Source organism: Oncorhynchus mykiss, chromosome 14 (genome assembly GCF_013265735.2).
Source record: "Oncorhynchus mykiss isolate Arlee chromosome 14, USDA_OmykA_1.1, whole genome shotgun sequence".
Classification (NCBI taxonomy): domain Eukaryota; kingdom Metazoa; phylum Chordata; class Actinopteri; order Salmoniformes; family Salmonidae; genus Oncorhynchus; species Oncorhynchus mykiss.
In genome coordinates, this window is record NC_048578.1 from 35,832,311 (window position 1) to 35,854,149 (window position 21,839).

At 44.1% G+C, this 21,839-nt stretch overlaps 1 protein-coding gene across 3 annotated transcripts; it reads left to right on the top strand.

Moving 5' to 3' along the window:
* Window positions 1-265: 265 nt before the first annotated feature.
* smad5 (SMAD family member 5) lies at window positions 266-21,652 on the top strand. 3 transcript variants are annotated; one of them, XM_036943441.1, is made up of 9 exons: window positions 266-453; window positions 4,474-4,704; window positions 4,941-5,134; window positions 5,540-5,755; window positions 6,442-6,720; window positions 13,515-13,616; window positions 17,293-17,514; window positions 19,735-19,991; window positions 20,300-21,652. In XM_036943441.1, exons 3-9 carry the CDS (start codon window positions 4,948-4,950, stop codon window positions 20,441-20,443), a joined length of 1,407 nt encoding a protein of 468 aa, XP_036799336.1. In that variant the 5' UTR covers window positions 266-453; window positions 4,474-4,704; window positions 4,941-4,947; the 3' UTR covers window positions 20,444-21,652. The 3 variants fall into 3 exon arrangements, with proteins under 3 accessions (XP_036799336.1, XP_036799337.1, XP_036799338.1); XM_036943442.1 differs by having other exon boundaries at window positions 4,474-4,560; XM_036943443.1 differs by having other exon boundaries at window positions 268-453; window positions 4,474-5,134; window positions 6,442-6,714.
* Window positions 21,653-21,839: the final 187 nt, after the last annotated feature.

Below are 21,839 nucleotides of genomic sequence, written 5' to 3' on the forward strand. Positions count from 1 at the left end.
TTTGCATCTGCACTGTTCTTTAAGTAAATTTATTTTTGTCAAATGTTCTGTGGAAATTGTTTAAAAGTCATCATTTTACATAGAGTTGTGTATGGTTGCAATCGTCGGCTTTTGTTTGACATACCCAGATGTTTCACTTTAAAATGTATCAGCATCACTCTGTTAACATGGAATAGCCCTAATCTGAAGAAGACTCGTGACAAAGTGTAAAATTAGAAGAAGAAGAAGAAGAAACAGATGATGAAGAACATTTGAGAGTCAAATCTCTCATTTAGCGGAGGGATATGCGCTCCGCCTCCCAGTCTACTTGACGCTGGGACAGATGAGTCGGGAGAGTTAGGCGAAGGCTTTGGAGGGGAAAAAAAGTCACATTAAAAAAAAGCAAAAAAAAAACCCGGCTTTAAATAGAGAAAAGTACTAAGGAAGCGACCAGCCTGCCTCAATTCTTGAAAGGTATGCGATGAAATGATAGCTTACCCACTAGATAAGCATGTTTCCATGGGTAGGCTACACAATTACCAAGTTTTAATCAGTAAAGCTAGGCTTGGGTACTTTTCCAGAGGGGGGTGGGGTGTAGCTAGCTGGAGAAGTGATTGAAAAAGTTATCTCTGGAATGGTGGAGAAGGAGAACATTGCTAGTTAGCTAGGAATTGGGGTGGGGGGGTGGGGATAAAGACGATATTTGTGGTCAAAATAGGACGTGTTCTCGTTAACGTCAGCCATATAAAACCACACGAACAACTTTTGATTGTGCCATCAATTCGGTTCAACTCGATAACCCAACTGGCTGACTTAATTCACTTGTAGCGTGTCGAGCTAGCTAACGGTAGCTACGTTTAGCCAAGTTTAGCCTACGAGTTTAACCAACGAGCTAACGAACTAGCAAAATTAGCGAAATGGAAATAAAATTCATATTTTCCACTCTTAGCCATAATCACTTAACCTTAGCTACATACGTAAAATTATGAATAAAGAATATCTGAAAACGAAATACACATGGCTAGCTAGCTATGTGTATTGAATCAAATTGAAAACGTACTAGTTAACTGTAATGTTACTGTAATGTCTACTTTGGAAGTGAGCTACTTTGTTCAACGTCGACGGGACATGTTGTGTTGCTTTCAAGCTTCAGTGGTATAATGGTTGTTGATTATGGGTCAAGTACCTTAATGAGTATCACCTTGGGTGGGGATGGGGAGACATCTCATGCTTAGTTACCGGAACCATCCTTTGTTTCGCCCTTCACTTTCATCGTGTAGCCAGAGCATGGCCATGTCAGAATTGTCTCAACGTTCAGTATTATTTTCTCATGTCTGTTGAATGTTGCTATACATTTTGCTGAATTTCTCAGCTTTATCTCAACAAGATTCTGTTCTGCCCAATGGTTATTGAAGAGAGGCACTCTCCAAACCTGGTACCCATGGTGACGGTCAAACTCTTCATCCACACACTGTTTGTGTTGTTGCTTCCTGACCCTGCTTACAGGACAGCCAGGCAGGAAAAGACTTAGGTGTGAAGTGATGTTATCAGTCACTGGACTCGGGGCTCTGTGCACCTCGTTTCCTGTCGTTAACGTTATTGTATTGCTGTCATCGCTCACTTGGCATTACAGCCTCACAGCAACAGAAACCAGACAGGCTGTGTCCGGAGAGCTTGCTTACCAAGTTATCCAGATATTCATGGATGAAACAACACACCTACATGGATCTTTAGAGAGTCCGTGAATAGCCTAGCTAGTATCTGCTACATTTTGTTGTCCTTGTATTCCCTGCCATCTCACTTCGTCACACATGCAAAGCTCACAATTTTTTTTCCCTGTGTTGACTGAAGTGTAAGGTATATTTCATTCCCTATAGGACTCCACTATTGCTTTTTTCCCCTATTGTAACAATGAAACATGAAGCTCTAAACTGCCTGGTGCTGTTGGACAGCTGTGTGCCGTAAGGGAAGGGATATGATGAGAAAGGAGCTTTCAGTGGCCTCACATCCTCTCTGCTAGGGCTGTTTTCAACAGCTGTGCAGCAATGCCTGTATTTTCTGTCTTTCTGTCTCTGTCCACCCAGTATGGCTGTCCCAGACACAAAAAAAATAATAATCTTGGTCTACCGAGAGGAGTCTGTTCTTTCAACCACTCGATTCCACACCTTTAAAAAAAAAAAAAACGTTTTTCCAAATATAGACACACCCTGTGTTTGAATAAAATCAACTTTATGTAGGCTACTGAGCAAGTCTGATGCTTTAAGTACTGCGAGCCAGTGATCAATATAGCAAATAAACCTCTTCCTGATCCTTCTGCTGCTGCTGGCCTTTGCAGATTCTGCCTTTTATGTTCCTGCAGTTGCCGGTAATAGGCAACTAAGTGCCAAGTTAACGTACCATTTTCGCTGGTCTGTGTGTCAGTTACGATTTTCATATGCACATTTTTGTGGAACAGTTTAATTTATAGTCTTCATAGCTCAAAATCAATGGCATGTGGTTAATCAAAATTATATTTAAATGTAACGTCTGTTGCCATTGGCAATATGTAAAAGTAGCCTATATAAAGCCAACATCATAAACATTGCAGCTCACAGGTAGAAAATAGCCAGAATTAAAAATAAAAACAATTATATAAAAAAATCCTATAAATCACCTTGGCCATGCATGGCCTGTCTTCACGGAACCTGAAACATTGTATGAACTATTAACACCAGTGTGCCCCAGACAGACACAGCTGTAGGCTATTTGTGCAAGGGATAAGAAGTAATCAGGTAGGCCTGTTTTATGACGTTTACACCGGATCAGAGCGTGACATTCCCCCCCCCCCCCCCCCCCCCCATTTCAATGCCGAGTGGTCATCGACGGGGAAGAGAGCTGGAAAGATTAGTCAAATAGGCTACGTTGAGGAACTATTGTCATTCTCAATGAATGTACAGACAAACTTAGTTTACTTGCCAGTTTTTGAGGTAAAGAAAACACTACTTTGAGAAGCTCAACAACTCATTAGTGGTGGTGCGTTAAGCCAATCCAGAAACAGTATCAGATCCCCAAATGGACACATTTTTATAGGCCTACATTTGCACGCAGGCCAGGTAGCCGATGGGCGTAGAAGTAGGCCTAATCGGGTGCACATCCTTACTCAAGATTGACAGGAGCGCTCCAAACAGAAGACCACTACTAAATTAAGTCATAAATGGAATGAAATAAAGCGTAACTTTCCTCACTGGTGTGCCATCCCAGCGGCCTCCACTATAGACTAGTCCACTCAGACAGGCATCTCGTGTGCCATAAAATATTTTTATTTATAAACTGGGTGGTTCGAGCCCTGAATGCTGACAGCTGTGATGTATCAGACTGTATATCATGGGTTTTGAGAAAATATTTATTTTTACTGCTCTAATTATGTTGTTAACCAGTTTATAATAGCAATAAGTCACCTCGGGAGTTTGTGGTATATGGCCAATATACCACTGCTAAGGGCTGTGTCCAGGCACTCCACATTGCGTTATGTCTAAGAACAGCCCTTAGCCGTGGTAAATTGGCCATAAACCACACCCCCTCGTGTCTTATTACTTAAATATTTGCCACTGGTCGACAAAAAAAAATCTTGGGCGACCAACTCTTTGGTCCTTAAAAAGCGGCTGTATGTGAAATATTGTCTGCTATAGGGTGGTAAATGACAAAACCGCATGATGACTTTTGTTTCCAACATTAGGGCTGTTTTCCTAAACAAGTCAAATCCACTAAGTGTTTTGTTTCCAACATTAGGGCTGTTTTCCTAAACAAGTCAAATCCGCTAAGTGTTTTGTTTCCAACATTAGGGCTGTTTTCCTAAACAAGTCAAATCCGCTAAGTGTTTTGTTTCCAACATTAGGGCTGTTTTCCTAAACAAGTCAAATCCACTAAGTGTTTTGTTTCCAACATTAGGGCTGTTTTCATAAACAAGTCAAATCCGCTAAGTGTTTTGTTTCCTTGCCATGATACTAAGGAGTATGGTGATACTGGTATCGTCCCGGGCTTAGATCAAATCAAATTTTATTTGTCACATACACCTGGCTAACAGATGTTAATGCGAGTGTAGCAAAATGCTTGTGCTTCTAGTTCCGACCATGCAGTAAAAACCAACGAGTAATCTAGCTAACAATTCCAAAACTACTACCTTATACACACACGTGTAAAGGGATAAAGAATATGTACATAAAGATATATGAATGAGTGATGGTGCAGAACGGCATAGGCAAGATGCAGTAGATGGTATCGAGTACAGTATATACATATGAGATGAGTAATGTAGGGTATGTAAACATAAAAGTGGCATAGTTTAAAGTGGCTAGTGATACATGTATTACATAAAGATGGCAAGATGCAGTAGATGATATCGAGTAATGTGGGGTATGTAAACAATATATTAAGTGGCAGTAGATGTCACCTGACCTGAGGATTCTGTTGTGCAATATATTTCCAACACAGCTTCTCTTCTTTTTCCCCCTCCAGGTTCCACACTAGACCTTTACCTAGGCTCTGGCCACCTCATCATATGGTACGGACCTAACCAGAGGGAGAAGAGGAGGGAGAGAATAGGTCCTTTTCCTATTTATGTCTGCCTATTGACTAGCTACGTTTGTAAATCCTCTGGGCTGTTGTGTCCCAGAGGCCTGATCTCAGCTGAACTTGTTCCCCAAACTGCACTCCCCTCAGTGGGGTTGGTTGTGACCCAGCTCCAAGGTACATCCCACCTCACGGCAGGCTTTCCTTTCCTGAGCAGCAGCAGCAGCTGTGTCCTGCCTGCGTCCTGCCTCTATTTCCTGTCCTTGGTGTGCAAGGCCAAGCCTCCTCTCTACACTCCCCTTCCCCAAACACACACTCTCCCTGTTGTACACGATCCAAGAAGAGGAATCGTCAATCCCTTAACTTCCTGGTACATTTCTCTCCCTCGCTCCACTCCTTCTCACCCTGGACAGCGGCACCATGACCTCTATGTCCAGCCTGTTCTCCTTCACCAGTCCAGCTGTGAAGCGTCTGCTGGGGTGGAAGCAGGGGGACGAGGAGGAGAAATGGGCTGAGAAGGCTGTTGACGCTCTGGTCAAGAAACTGAAGAAGAAGAAAGGAGCTATGGAGGACCTGGAGAAAGCCCTTAGCAGCCCAGGACAACCCAGTGAGTGTCTGTCTGTCGTGTTTTTTTATTTTTTATTTTACCTTTATTTAACCAGGCAAGTCAGTTAAGAACAAATTCTTATTTTCAATGACGGCCTGGGGGTTAACTGTGGGTTAACTGCCTGTTCAGGGGCAGAACGACCTTGTCAGCTCGGGGGTTTGAACTCGCAACCTTCCGGTTACTAGTCCAACGCTCTAACCACTAGGCTACCCTGCCGCCCCAGTGTACTGTGTGTGCGCGGTGTCATACTTGGTCCATTTCAGGCCAGGTGTGTGTGTGTGTGTGTCTCTCTCTCTGGATCATAGAGTATTCTAGACTTAAGAAAGCGATCATCATAATACTTTGGTCCAGATATTTTCTCACCTTTCCCCTAAAACCCGTCTCTCTAATCTCCTGCCCTGCCAGGTAAGTGTGTGACCATCCCTCGGTCTCTGGACGGTCGTCTCCAGGTGTCTCACAGGAAGGGTCTCCCCCACGTTATCTACTGCAGAGTGTGGAGGTGGCCCGACCTACAGTCTCACCACGAGCTCAAACCTCTGGAGGTGTGCGACTACCCCTTCGGCTCCAAGCAGAAGGAGGTCTGCATTAACCCCTACCACTACAAGAGAGTAGAGAGCCCAGGTACATCATGTGTTCATTCCTATTACAGTATTGACTCAATCTAATGCATTGCAAGACCTTAGTCTAAACGTGTGATTAATTTGTGGCTGTTGTCCACATCTTTCAACAAGAAATGTGTAGGACACGGTAAGGCTAATCTGTCTTAAGTTACCGTTTTAAGTTAAGTGAAGGAGAGTACGGACTTTTCACACTATATAGATTAGAGTTTCCAATAAATATCCCTCAAGGTGATTTCATCAAAACAATATGGGACATTCTGACTGCTTCCTTAGAGATAGGAAGTGTTCTCTTGTCTCCTCGTGAGTGACGTGATATCTACCCTTGAATTGGTTCATGCGGAGCTGTCAGGCAGGGAGGGGGAGGAGCAGAGCACAGGACAAGGACTTTCAAAATGACCTGATCAATAGGATCTGCATCATAGTATATTGTTTGTTGTTGTTGTTCAATGTAATGGAAATAAGAAGAGAACTGGTATTGAAAGCACTTTCATTCAGATGTGAAGGCTAGATGGCAAGTCCTTTCAATTGACATGCACAACAGTTCCAAATGACGACCGGTCATGCTGATGAGAACATATGTTTTCACTGGTTTCAGATGAAATACTGTAGTGTCTCAAGGTTTCTTTTTAAAGTCTCTTCAATCCCAATGTATATATTATTTCAAAAATAAAATCTCTTCTCCACCAGTGCTGCCTCCGGTGTTGGTGCCTCGCCACAGTGAGTTCAACCCCCAACACAGCCTCCTGGTCCAGTTCAGGAACATGACTCACAACGAGCCTCACATGCCCCTGAACGCCACCTTCCCAGAGTCCTTCCAGCAGCACAGCGGGGGCAGCGGCTCCTCCTTCCCAATCTCCCCCAACTCCCCCTACCCTCCCTCCCCAGCCTCCAGCGGAGGGGTGGGCACCTATCCCAACTCTCCTGCCAGCTCCGGACCCTCCAGCCCCTTCCAGCTTCCAGGTAGATGTCAGTATACACTTCTATCATATATCATGCACCTATGTGTTTATTGATAGTCCGTTACCATGGCTGCTATTACAACATAATATGTTGTTAGCTTATGTCATATATTCACACTTGTACACTTCACCTGGTCTCACACTGCCCTTTGACCTCTGAGAATGTAAAAAAAATAAAAAAGTGTTTTCCTGGTGAAAATGTGATTTTTAGAAATCAGTGGAGGACAATTTGGTTTGATTTCTAACAGTTTGGGATGATGGTCCATGATACAAACCTGGGTCCTCTGACGGCCAGGGGGAACAATCAAAATGCCAACTAAAGAGTGTCACAAAGCCCGGCATCAGGTTGACTGTCAGTCACTGTGCTCATCGCTGGGCCCAACATAGCTCCTATTCTGGTGTGTGTGTATATATACAGTTGAAGTCGGAATTTACATACACCTTAGCCAAATACATTTAAACTCAGTTTTTCCACAATTCCTGACATTTAATCTTAGGAAAAATTATTTGTCTTAGGTCAGTTAGGATCACCATTTATTTTAAGAATGTGAAATGTCAGAATAATAGTAGAGAGAAGGATTTATTTCAGCTTTTATTTCTTTCATCACATTCCCAGTGGGTCAGAGGTTCACATGCACTCAATTAGTATTTGGTAGCATTGCCTTTTTAAATTGTTTAACTTGGGTCAAATGTTTCGGGTAGCTTCCCACAATAAGTTGGGTGAATTTTGGCCCATTCCTCCTGACAGAGCTGGTGTAACGGAGTCAGGCTTGTAGGCCGCCTTGCTCACACATGCTTTTTCAGTTCTGCCCACAAATGTTCTATAGGTCAGGGCTTTGTGATGGCCACTCCAATACCTTGACTTTCTTGTCCTTAAGCCATTTTGCCACAACTTTGGAAGTATGCTTGGGATCATTGTCCATTTGGAAGACCCACTTTAATTTGACTGACTGATGTCTTGAAATGTTGCTTCAATATATCCACATAATTTTCCTCCCTCAATATGCCATCTATTTTGTGAAGTGCACCAGTCCCTCCTGCAGCAAAGCACCCCCACAACATGATGCTGCCACCCCCGTGCTTCACAGTTGGGATGGTGTTCTTCAGCTGGCAAGCATTTTTCCTCCAAATATAACGATGGTCATTATGGCTATTTTTGTTTCATCAGACCAGGGGACATTTCTCCAAAAAGTAAGATCTTTGTCCCCATGTGCAGATGCAAACCGTAGTCTGGCTTTTTTATTGCGGTTTTGGAGCAGTGGCTTCTTCCTTGTTGAGCTGCCTTTCAGGCTATGTCGATATAGGACTTGTTTTACTGTGGACATAGATACTTTTGTACTTGTTTCCTCCAGCATCTTCACAAGGTCCTTTTCTGTTGCTCTGGGATTGATTTTGCATTTTTAGCACAAGTACGTTCATCTCTAGGCGACCGAACGCGTCTCCTTCCTGAGAGGTATGACGGCTGAGTGGTCCCATGGTACTTGTGTACTATTGTTTGTACAGATGAACGTGGTACCTTCAGGCATTTGGAAATTACTCCCAAGGATGAACCAGACTTGTGGAGGTCTAAAAAAAAAAAAATCTGGGGTCTTGGCTGATTTCTTTTGATTTTCCCATGATGTCAAGCAAAGAGGCAGAGAGGTTGAAGGTAGGCCTTGAAATACATCCACAGGTACACCTCCAATGGACTCAAATGATGTCAATTAGCCTATCAGAAGCTTCTAAAGCCATGACATCATTTTCAGGAATTTTCCAAGGCACAGTCAATTTGTGTGTTAACTTCTGACCCACTGGAATTGTGATACAGTGAAATAATCTGTCTGAAAACAATTGTTGGAAAAATTACTTTTCATGCGTGAAGTAGATGTCCTAACTGACTTGCCAAAACTATAGTTTGTTAATAAGAAATTTGTGGAATGGTTGAAAAACGAGTTTTAATGACTCCAACCTAAGTGTATGTAAACTTCCGACTTGCTGGTGAACAGATCCATGGGCCGCTGTAGTCAGGCATAATGGCAGCAGGGAAAATAGCTTTTTGCCTTTTTAATTGTGGTGAATTACCCCCAGGGTTGAATCACTGCAGTGCTAGTGATGTCACTTCTATGTGCTACCCAGACCCCTTCTTTTACGCTGCCGCTACTTTCTGTTTAGAATTTATGCGTAGTCACCTTAACTCTACCTACATGTACATATTACCTTAATTACCTCAACTAACCGGTGCCCCCGCACATTGACACTGTACCGGTACCCCCTGTATATAGCCTCCACATTGACTCTGTACCGGTACCCCCTGTATATAGCCTCCACATTGACTCTGTACCGGTACCCCCTGTATGTAGCCTCCACATTGACTCTGTACCGGTACCCCCTGTATATAGCCTCCACATTGACTCTGTACCGGTACCCCCTGTATGTAGCCTCCACATTGACTCTGTACCGGTACCCCCTGTATATAGCCTCCACATTGACTCTGTACCGGTACCCCCTGTATATAGCCTCCACATTGACTCTGTACCGGTACCCCCTGTATGTAGCCTCCACATTGACTCTGTACCGGTACCCCCTGTATATAGCCTCCACATTGACTCTGTACCGGTACCCCCTGTATGTAGCCTCCACATTGACACTGTACCGGTACCCCCTGTATATAGCCTCCACATTGACTCTGTACCGGTACCCCCTGTATGTAGCCTCCACATTGACTCTGTACCGGTACCCCCTGTATATAGCCTCCACATTGACTCTGTACCGGTACCCCCTGTATGTAGCCTCCACATTGACTCTGTACCGGTACCCCCTGTATGTAGCCTCCACATTGACTCTGTACCGGTACCCCCTGTATGTAGCCTCCACATTGACTCTGTACCGGTACCCCCTGTATGTAGCCTCCACATGGACTCTGTACCAGTACCCCCTGTATATAGCCTCCACATTGACTCTGTACCGTAATACCCTGTATATAGCCTCCACATTGACTCTGTACCGTAATACCCTGTATATAGCCTCCACATTGACTCTGTACCGGTACCCCCTGTATATAGCCTCCACATTGACTCTGTACCGGTACCCCCTGTATGTAGCCTCCACATTGACTCTGTACCGGTACCCCCTGTATGTAGCCTCCACATTGACTCTGTACCGGTACCCCCTGTATATAGCCTCCACATTGACTCTGTACCGGTACCCCCTGTATATAGCCTCCACATTGACTCTGTACCAGTACCCCCTGTATATAGCCTCCACATTGACTCTGTACCGGTACCCCCTGTATATAGCCTCCACATTGACACTGTACCGGTACCCCCTGTATATAGCCTCCACATTGACTCTGTACCAGTACCCCCTGTATATAGCCTCCACATTGACTCTGTACCGGTACCCCCTGTATGTAGCCTCCACATTGACTCTGTACCGGTACCCCCTGTATATAGCCTCCACATTGACTCTGTACCGGTACCCCCTGTATATAGCCTCCACATTGACTCTGTACCAGTACCCCCTGTATATAGCCTCCACATTGACTCTGTACCGGTACCCCCTGTATATAGCCTCCACATTGACACTGTACCGGTACCCCCTGTATATAGCCTCCACATTGACTCTGTACCAGTACCCCCTGTATATAGCCTCCACATTGACTCTGTACCGGTACCCCCTGTATATAGCCTCCACATTGACTCTGTACCAGTACCCCCTGTATATAGCCTCCACATTGACTCTGTACCGGTACCCCCTGTATATAGCCTCCACATTGACTCTGTACCGGTACCCCCTGTATATAGCCTCCACATTGACTCTGTACCGGTACCCCTGTATATAGCCTCCACATTGACTCTGTACCGGTACCCCCTGTATATAGCCTCCACATTGACTCTGTACCGGTACCCCCTGTATATAGCCTCCACATTGACTCTGTACCGGTACCCCCTGTATGTAGCCTCCACATTGACTCTGTACCGGTACCCCCTGTATGTAGCCTCCACATGGACTCTGTACCAGTACCCCCTGTATATAGCCTCCACATTGACTCTGTACCGTAATACCCTGTATGTAGCCTCCACATTGACTCTGTACCGTAATACCCTGTATGTAGCCTCCACATTGACTCTGTACCGTAATACCCTGTATATAGCCTCCACATTGACTCTGTACCGTAATACCCTGTATATAGCCTCGCTACTGTAATTTTACTGCTGCTGTTCAATTATTTGTTGCTTTTATAAAATAAAAAAATCTAATTCCAAATCTAATTGTATTTGTCACGTGCACCGAATACAACAGGTGTAATAGACCTTACAGTGAGATTCTTACTTACAAGCCCTTAACCAACAATACAGTTTAAAATATACGAATAAGAAATAAAAGGAACGAGTAATTAAAGAGCAGCAGTAAAATAACAATGCCGACTATATACAAGGGGTACTGGTACAGAGTCGATGTGCAGGGGCACCGGTTAATTGAGGTAATGTGTACATGTAGGTAGAGTTATTAAAGTGACTATGCATAGATAACCGAGTAGCATTGGTGTAAAAGAGTGGGTGGGGGGGGCAATGCAAATAGTCTGGGTAGCCATTTGATTAGATGTTCAGGAGTCTTATGTCTTGGGGGTAGAAGCTGTTTAGAAGCCTCTTGGACCTAGACTTGGCACTCCGGTACCGCTTGCCGTGCGGTAGCAGAGAGAACAGTATATGACTAGGGTGGCTGGAGTCTTTGACAATTTTTTTGGGGCCTTCCTCTGATACCGCCTGGTATAGAGGTCCTGGATGGCAGGAAGCTTGGCCCCAGTGATGTACTGGGCCTTACTCACTACCCTCTGTAGCGCCTTACAGTCAGATGCTGAGCAGTTGCCATACCAGGCAGTGATGCAACGTCAGGATGCTCTGGTGCAGCTGTCGAACCTTTTGAGGATCTGGGGACCCATGCCAAATTTTTTCAATCTCCTGAGGGGGAATAGGTTTTGTTGTGCCCTCTTCACAATGGTTTTTGTGTGCTTGGACCATGTTAGTTTGTTGATGTGGACACCAACGAACTTGAAGCTCTCAACATGGTCCACTACAGCCCCGTCGATGAGAATGGGGGCGTGCTCGATCCTCCTTTTCCTCTAGTCCACAATCATCTTGTTTGGAAACGTTGAGGGAGATGTTGTCTTGGTACCACACGGCCAGGTCTCTTACCACCTCCCTATAGGCTGTCTCATCGTTGTCGGTGATCAGGCCTTCCACTGTTGTGTCATCGGCAAACTTAATGATGGTGTTGGAGTCATGCCTGGCCATGCAGTCATGAGTGAACAGGGAGTACAGAAGGGGACTGAGCACACACCCCTGAGTGGCCCCTGTGTTGAGGATCAGCTTGGCGGATGTCCAGAGGGAGATGTTTAGTCCCAGGGTTCTTAGCTTATTGATGAGCTTTGAGGGCACTAGGGTGTTGAGCTGTAGTCAATGAATTACATTCTCACAAAGGTGTTCCTTTTGTCCAGGTGGGAAAGGGCAGTGTGGAGTGCAATAGAGATTGCATTATCTGTTAGGGCGCTATGCAAATTGGATTGGGTCTAGGGTTTCTGGGATAATGGTGTAGATGTGAGCCATGACCAGCCTTTCAAAGCACTTCATGGCTACAGACGGGAGTGCTACGGGTCGGTAGTCATTTAGGGAGGTTGCCTTAGTCCCTGTGTCCAAGAACGTTATGGCGGTCTACTTTAAACATGTTGGTATTACAGACTCGGACAGGGAGAGGTTGAACATGTCAGTGAAGACACTTGCCAGTTGGTCAGCACATGCTCGAAGTACACGTCCTGGTAATCCGTCTGGCCCTGCGGCCTTTTGAATGTTGACCTGTTTAAAGGTCTTAATCACATTGGCTGCGGATCACATGATTACCCAGTCGTCTGGAAACAGCTGGTGCTCTCATGCATGTTTCAGTGTTATTTGTCTTGGAGCAAGCATAGAAGTAGTTTAGCTCTTCTGGTAGGCTCCTGTCACTGGGCAGCTCTCGACTGTGCTTCCCTTCAGTCTGTAATGGTTTGCAAGCCCTGCCACATCCGAGTGTCGGAGCATGTGTAGTACGATTCGCTCTTAGTCCTGTATTGGCGCTTTGCCTGTTTGATGGTTCGTCGGAGGGCATAGCGGGATTTCTTACATTTCCGGGTTAGAGTCCCCGCTCCTTGAAAGTGGCAACTCTACCCTTTTTAGCTCAGTGCGGATGTTGCCTGTAATCCATGGCTTCTGGTTGGGGTATGTACGTACGGTCACTGTGGGGATGACGTCCTTGATGCACTTCTTGATAAAGCCAGTGACTGATGTGGTGTACTCCTCAATGCCATTGGAAGAATCCCGGAACATATAACCAGTCTGTGCTAGCACAACAAAGCTGTAGCTTAGCATCTGCTTCATCTGACCACTTTATTTATTTTTTAAATTATTGACTGAGTCACTGGTGCTTGGTCTGTAGGAAGACCAGTCTTCTCATTAGAAAACATTACCAACAGTCCCCACCCATACCCCACTTGAAACGTTTCTCAATTTCAGTCCTCATCAGTGGTTGTGTAATACAACACTTATGGGACTTGTCCATACATTAGTGTTCCATGTGGCGGATGTGTGTGAAACCCTACACCTGTTTCCGGGTAGAGAAAGATCCTGTGGTGGCGGATGGGTTTTTAACTCCTCTTGGGAGTTGTCCGTCCGTGTGTGTGTGTGTGTATATGTGTCCGTCCTCTGTGTGTGTGTGTGTGGACAGCCATTTGTCATCAGCTGCATCTGGTCTCTTAACTATCTGTCCATTTGTGGTGTTTTTTCTCTCCAGCTGATACCCCACCCCCGGCTTACATGCCCCCTGACGAGCAGATGGGACAGGAGGGGTCCATGGAGACCAGCAGCAGCGGGCCCAGGAACATGCCTAGTGGGGGTGAGGAGTCTGACCTTCAACTTTTACACAATAAAAAATATTCTCCACTTTAATCAATCAGGAATTCCTGATTCCTGACATCATATCCTTCATTCATTGGAACTGATTTATCCTAATTGTCTACGTTGACCTGATCACATGGCAGTCAATACAAACTGAAATCCTACTGTTCCCTGAAGGAGAGAAACGAGGTACAACATACTACGGGGAGTCGCACTCTCGTGACTTCGGTTGAAGGATCTATACTGATCAACAATATAAACCCAGCATGTAAAGGGTTGGTTTCATGAGCTAAAATGAAAGATAGAAGCTGATTTCGCTCAAATTTGTTTTCATCCCTGTGCAGATAAGCTGATTTTGCTCAAATTTGTTTACGCTCAAATTTGTTTACATCCCTGTGCATTTCACCTTTGCCAAGCTAATCCATCCACCTGACAGGTGTGGCATATCAAGAAGCTGATTAAACAGCTGACTCATTCCATAGGTGCACCTTGTGCTGGGGGAGAATAAAAGGCCACTCTAAAATGGGCAGGTTTGTAACCCAGTTGGAACAGGGACAGCCCCCCCCCCCCCCTTCAATGGCTTATACTTTTAGGGGTTTAACATGGACAGGTTTTCAAACGTGAGACTGTACAGCCTGGATGAAGTCAGACCCCTTATAGATGCAGTAAAGAGGTCAATTGAACTGGACCAAAACAATGGAATTGCCATGGAAACGTTTGGGGGGGGGAATCCAGTATCTCCTCATTGTCTCTCTCCCCCCCCGAAAAACAAACCTACATTTAGGGAATTGTTTACATGTATGTCACAATGTTGAAGTAAAAATCGGAGTATAATGCTTGTATGGATGTCAAGACCAACACATGTCAACACTAATGAACTGCATTACAGTAATAATAAAATTTAAAAACATCACCGATTTCTGTATGCTAGCTATGCTAATCATCTTATAGGAACGGGAATTAGCATTTAGCCGCCACTTCTTCTAAACATGAAAGGAGACTACTACTACGTTAGGGGGTGTGCTGAGTAGTTGGACAAAACGGGTCTTGTAACAGAAATGGGCAATTTTCTGGATACGATTTATGATCACTGATAATTACAAAAACGACTTTCTCATGTCAGTCAGTCGTATTAAGGTTTTACATGGTCTAATTAACTCAACTCGCTAGTTTACCTGTCTGTAAAGAGAAGGGTGGGCTGTACGTTGATCCTGCTGCTCTGATTGGATAGAGTGACAGGGGGGCAGGCATTGATGTTACTGTAATGTTTTTGTGGAGGGGCTCAGACCCATGCTAAGGCCCCTCGCTCCGGGGGGGTTACCTGAGCCGAGCGCTCGGCGGCTCCTTCCGCATTGATAGGTGCCCGTAAGCCCCACTCCATCCAACTCCCAGGAATTGGAAATAGAAATGTGATTGCCATAACGCCGGGGGAAAGACAATGAGCTGCATTCGCCGGAGGTTATGTATGTTAGCTGATGTTAGCCATTAAGGCTTCTGACAGCAGCATGTTCCGTTTAGAATAACCAAGCGATTTAACGCTAGCTACGTTAATACTAAACAAGCGAGCTATCAACGCAATTCCACTGTTAAAGGAAGCCGGAATAGCTAGCCAGTAGCTAGCTTGCCCTTGCAAGTTGGTTAAACCTGGCTAGCACGATATGCAGCGCTTGTTTGCTAATTTGGTCTCAGGTAAGACCTGGATCACCAAGGTGGGACCTGGACCCTTCTTGGAAAGAGAGTCAAGCGGTGCTTAACCAAGGCAAACGCATGAACCTGGTCACCCTCTCTCTTCGGATACTTCCCCGTAACCGGGGACAGAGCATACAGGAGCCGGGAGACATTCGACCAGATTGACCTGTAACCGGGGACAGAGCATACAGGAGCCGGGAGACATTCGACCAGATTGACCTGTAACCGGGGACAGAGCATACAGGAGCCGGGAGACATTCGACCAGATTGACCTGTAACCGGGGACAGAGCATACAGGAGCCGGGAGACATTCGACCAGATTGACCCGTAACCGGGGACAGAGCATACAGGAGCCGGGAGACATTCGACCAGACCGACCCAAACCGTTTCCGCGTCCCTCAACTTCGACTCAGCTGAGGTACGGCCACCCGAAAGAGGAAGTCCGTATCGGGAACACCAAGCCCCCTAAAGAATGCTACACAATTGTCAAGAGAACCTGCGTTGCGGACTAGTAGGGGAACAGTGCCAGCCTTCCCCTAGTCTCGAGCACAAACTGAGGGCAGCTTGACCGTGCGCCGAGACATACGAGACGATAAACGTGAGTGTTACAAACCCGTACCCGGGCTTATTAGTGTAACCCCTTAGATTCTTGACTGTCACTACTTTGCAGGACTGACACGCGCGCACACAGGATCATCTAGTTCAGACGAGTGCCCTGTGTTATTAGTCTGGCAATAAAACACACAACGTAGGTGTTCAGTTAATGAATTTACATTCCTCCAGCTCGGTCTTCACCATAGTCATAAATGAACGACCAACATGGATATAATAACACAATGCTATCGTATAGTTTTACAAAGAATGCGCATCACGAGAACACGTGCTGTATTTTACAGTAACGTGGACCAAGGTTTAAAATACAACCAATCAGCTAGCTTCAGAGATGCCATTATAAAAAATATTCACCACATAAATTACAACATACCTGGCAATTATTATATATATATTTTTTATTATTTTACCTTTTTATTTATCTAGGCAAGACAGTTAAGAACAAATTAAAATGTTCAATGACGGCCTAGGAACAGTGGGTTAACTGCCCCTTGTTCAGGGGGCAGAACGACAGATTTGTACCTTGTCAGCTCGGGGATTCGATCTTGCAACCTTCCGGTTACTAGTCCAACGCTCTAACCACTAGGGATAGTTTACTCCGTATACATTCATAAGGCACTTTATACAGTTAGACGAGACAATTTATAAAGGATTATAACATGTTATATCCCAAAATGGAGTGGAGCACAACTTTCTACATACCGTTCATTTTTAATTATGGCGAAGACGGTAACTCAAGTATGGCGACACTGGTGAACTTGACACCAGACCAATTGCAGCTTATACCAGGAGAGGCCGTAGTAACATGTATAAGAGCCTTAAATAGAGACATAACATCTTGGAACTTATTCCTTTTTTAGAATGAGAATATACCACCTAGGGACCGTTTAGTCGGCGCAACGTAAGACTGTCTCGTTTTCCAGTTTTGTTTTAAGGTAGCGTTCACGCCGAGGTGATGAGCTGAACAATTTGAAGGAATGAATCCAAGCCTCACGTTTATCACCTGTGGAAGGCTTTGGCTCCCAGTGAGGCACAGATTTCAATGGCCTCGTCAGGCGCGACTGCCCCATAATATGTTGTACCGAAGTTGACTGACTGAAAAGGAACTATGGGCACTACCAATGCACCACATCATTCATGAATTGATCACATTTTAAATGGTACATTTCAAGATTTACGCATCCATTTTCCTTTACAACAAAGATCCCTGTAGATGTGGAGTACGAGGAACCGAGCCACTGGTCTAGAATTGTTTACTATGAGTTAAACCTCCGCTCCACCTTCTCCCTGTAGATGTGGAGTATGAGGAACCGAGCCACTGGTCTAGAATTGTTTACTATGAGTTAAACCTCCGCTCCACCTTCTCCCTGTAGATGTGCAGCCAGTGGAGTACGAGGAACCGAGCCACTGGTGCAGTATTGTGTACTATGAGTTGAACAACAGAGTGGGTGAGGCCTACCATGCTTCTTCTACCAGTGTCCTGGTGGACGGCTTCACCGACCCCTCCAACAACAAGAACCGCTTCTGCCTGGGGTTGCTCTCCAACGTCAACCGTAACTCAACCATAGAGAACACACGCCGCCACATCGGCAAAGGTGAGAATAAATAAATAAATAAACAAACGCGCGCGGTGCCACATCGGCGAAGGTGAACACGGTATCACATTGATATTAATAGATTAGTTGATGAGGTTGTGAAGATTGAAATTAGATGAGGTGTTTAGAGAAAGTGTGGGGAAGAAATGGTGACAAACATGCATGATATTCAACTAAAACAAATATTTGTATTCTGGGTTGTGTTATTTATTTGCTAGGTATTACTGTACTGTTGGAGCTAGAAACACAAGCATTAGATATTACTGTACTGATGGAGCTAGAAACACAAGCATTAGGTATTACTGTACTGTTGGAGCTAGAAACACAAGCATTAGGTATTACTGTACTGATGGAGCTAGAAACACAAGCATTAGGTATTACTGTACTGATGGAGCTAGAAACACAAGCATTAGGTATTACTGTACTGTTGGAGCTAGAAACACAAGCATTAGATATTACTGTACTGATGGAGCTAGAAACACAAGCATTAGGTATTACTGTACTGTTGGAGCTAGAAACACAAGCATTAGGTATTACTGTACTGATGGAGCTAGAAACACAAGCATTAGGTATTACTGTACTGATGGAGCTAGAAACACAAGCATTAGGTATTACTGTACTGTTGGAGCTAGAAACACAAGCATTAGGTATTACTGTACTATTGGAGCTAGAAACACAAGCATTAGGTATTACTGTACTGTTGGAGCTAGAAACACAAGCATTAGGTATTACTGTACTGTTTGAGCTAGAAGCACAAGCATTAGAATATTACTGTACTGTTGGAGCTAGAAACACAAGCATTAGATATTACTGTACTGATGGAGCTAGAAACACAAGCATTAGATATTACTGTACTGTTGGAGCTAGAAACACAAGCATTAGATATTACTGTTCTGTTGGAGCTAGAAACACAAGCATTAGATATTACTGTACTGATGGAGCTAGAAACACAAGCATTATTAGATATTACTGTACTGTTGGAGCTAGAAACACAAGCATTAGATATTACTGTACTGATGGAGCTAGAAACACAAGCATTAGATATTACTGTACTGATGGAGCTAGAAACACAAGCATTAGGTATTACTGTACTGTTGGAGCTAGAAACACAAGCATTAGATATTACTGTACTGTTGGAGCTAGAAACACAAGCATTAGGTATTACTGTACTGATGGAGCTAGAAACACAAGCATTAGGTATTACTGCACTGTTGGAGCTAGAAACACAAGCATTAGGTATTACTGTACTGTTGGAGCTAGAAACACAAGCATTAGGTATTACTGTACTGTTGGAGCTAGAAACACAAGCATTAGGTATTACTGTACTGTTGGAGCTAGAAACACAAGCATTAGGTATTACTGTACTGTTAACTAGAAACACAAGCATTAGGTATTACTGTACTGTTAACTAGAAACACAAGCATTAGATATTACTGTACTGTTAACTAGAAACACAAGCATTAGGTATTACTGTACTGTTGGAGCTAGAAACACAAGCATTAGGTATTACTGTACTGATGGAGCTAGAAACACAAGCATTAGGTATTACTGTACTGTTGGAGCTAGAAACACAAGCATTAGGTATTACTGTACTGTTGGCGCTAGAAACACAAGCATTATATATTACTGTACTGTTGGAGCTAGAAACACAAGCATTAGATATTACTGTACTGATGGAGCTAGAAACACAAGTATTAGATATTACTGTACTGATGGAGCTAGAAACACAAGCATTAGAATATTACTGTACTGATGGAGCTAGAAACACAAGCATTAGATATTACTGTACTGTTGGAGCTAGAAACACAAGCATTAGATATTACTGTTCTGTTGGAGCTAGAAACACAAGCATTAGATATTACTGTACTGATGGAGCTAGAAACACAAGCATTAGATATTACTGCACTGTTGGAGCTAGAAACACAAGCATTAGATATTACTGTACTGTTGGAGCTAGAAACACAAGCATTAGGTATTACTGCACTGTTGGAGCTAGAAACACAAGCATTAGGTATTACTGCACTGTTGGAGCCAGAAACACAAGCATTAGGTATTACTGCACTGTTGGAGCCAGAAACACAAGCATTAGGTATTACTGCACTGTTGGAGCTAGAAACACAAGCATTAGATATTACTGTACTGATGGAGCTAGAAACACAAGCATTAGATATTACTGTACTGATGGAGCATTTTTCTCTTTTTTTTCTCTCACTCCCTCAGGTGTCCACCTGTACTATGTAGGAGGTGAGGTGTATGCAGAGTGTCTGAGTGACACCAGTATCTTCGTTCAGAGTCGTAACTGTAACTATCATCATGGTTTCCACCCCACCACGGTGTGTAAGATCCCTAGTGGCTGCAGTCTGAAGATCTTTAACAACCAGGAATTTGCTCAGCTACTGGCCCAGTCTGTGAACCATGGCTTTGAGGCGGTCTACGAACTGACCAAGATGTGCACCATCCGCATGAGCTTTGTAAAGGTGATATACAATTTACATTTTGATTCAACAATGATATTAGTTTCAGTACTATGTACAGTTCACTGCTTTATGATTTAAAAAAAAATAGATGTTTTGTGGAAATAATTTGAAACAGTTATCTTAATTTCATTGAAAGAGCAACTCGGCAATGTTGAGAATAACACTGGGGCACACTGTGGCGTAACACTGAAATGGAAAACAAGCATTTCTGATTGGACAAATTCGCTGTTTCATTCCTTTTTTTTTTTTTACCATTTACTGAATATGACCCATCTTTAACTTTCTCTCTCTCGCTCCCCCCCCAACAGGGCTGGGGAGCCGAGTATCACCGACAAGATGTCACCAGCACCCCCTGTTGGATAGAAGTGCACCTTCACGGCCCTCTGCAGTGGCTGGATAAAGTGCTGACACAGATGGGCTCTCCTCTCAACCCCATCTCCTCAGTGTCCTAATGGTTACCCCACAGACCAGACTCTCAACCCCATCTCTTCAGTGCCCTAATGGTTAACCCCCCCCCAGCAGACCAGACTCTCAACCCCATCTCTTCAGTGTCTTAATGGTGCCCCAGACCAGACTCTCAACCCCATCTCTTCAGTGTCTTAATGGTCCCCCCCCCCCAGACCAGACTCTCAACCCCATCTCTTCAGTGTCTTAATGGTCCCCCCCCCCCAGACCAGACTCTCAACCCCATCTCTTCAGTGTCTTAATGGTCCCCCCCCCCCCCCTTAGACCAGACTCTCAACCCCATCTCTTCAGTGTCTTAATGGTGCCCCAGACCAGACTCTCAACCCCATCTCTTCAGTGTCTTAATGGTCCCCCACCCCTAGACCAGACTCTCAACCCCATCTCTTCAGTGTCTTAATGGTCCCCCACCCCTAGACCAGACTCTCAACCCCATCTCTTCGGTGTCTTAATGGTCCCCCAGACCAGACTCTCAACCCCATCTCTTCAGTGTCTTAATGGTCCCCCCCCCTAGACCAGACTCTCAACCCCATCTCTTCAGTGTCTTAATGGTCCCCCCCCCCCCCCTTAGACCAGACTCTCAACCCCATCTCTTCAGTGTCTTAATGGTGCCCCCCCCCCTTTTTTTTAACATTAAAATAAACAATGTTTTAATGAGTAAAAGGAGATGTTAAAAGGCTGAACTGTTTACAGTATCTGTCTGCAGAAGGGATGTTGAACCCAGGGCAGCAGAATTAAAAGAAAGAAAAATGGAGGCTACAAGCAGAAGATTAAAGTAGAGTAGCGGCACAAAATAATGAACAAAGTACTGCTCCGAGTCATCAACTACCAACCATGTGCTTATTCTATTGAGAGTAGTAGGACTGGAAAGCATGTACCTTACTTTATATTTTAAATGTTTTTTTTTAAGGATTTTGCATAAAATGTTTGAAATATTTTCTTTCTGTATTTTTTTTTTTTAGTTAAAAAATAATAATAATGAAATGTATATCACTACTACTACAAATTTACCACAGTCAAACTACTTTGCAAACTTTTTTTTTTTTTGCCATGTTTTCTAATGCTATACATCTAAGGTATAGATATCATTATGTTTACTATTAAGACTCAGATCTCAATGTTTCCATTTTATAGTTTCTATCACTAGAAAAACTTGAGTTACTGCCATTTTTAAATAAAGTGTGTCTAACTGATAACTATGATATGAGTTCATTTAATGAATGTTTTGAGCAGGTGACAAGCGAGAAACATCACACTTCTCAGAGGAGAACTGATCAATGAAGTTGTCAATGATGCTGGGTCTGTTCTCTGTACATACCGTATATGTTCAAGTGACAGAATGACTTTCTGTATTCATTAACCATCTTTTTTATGTTTTTATCTTGT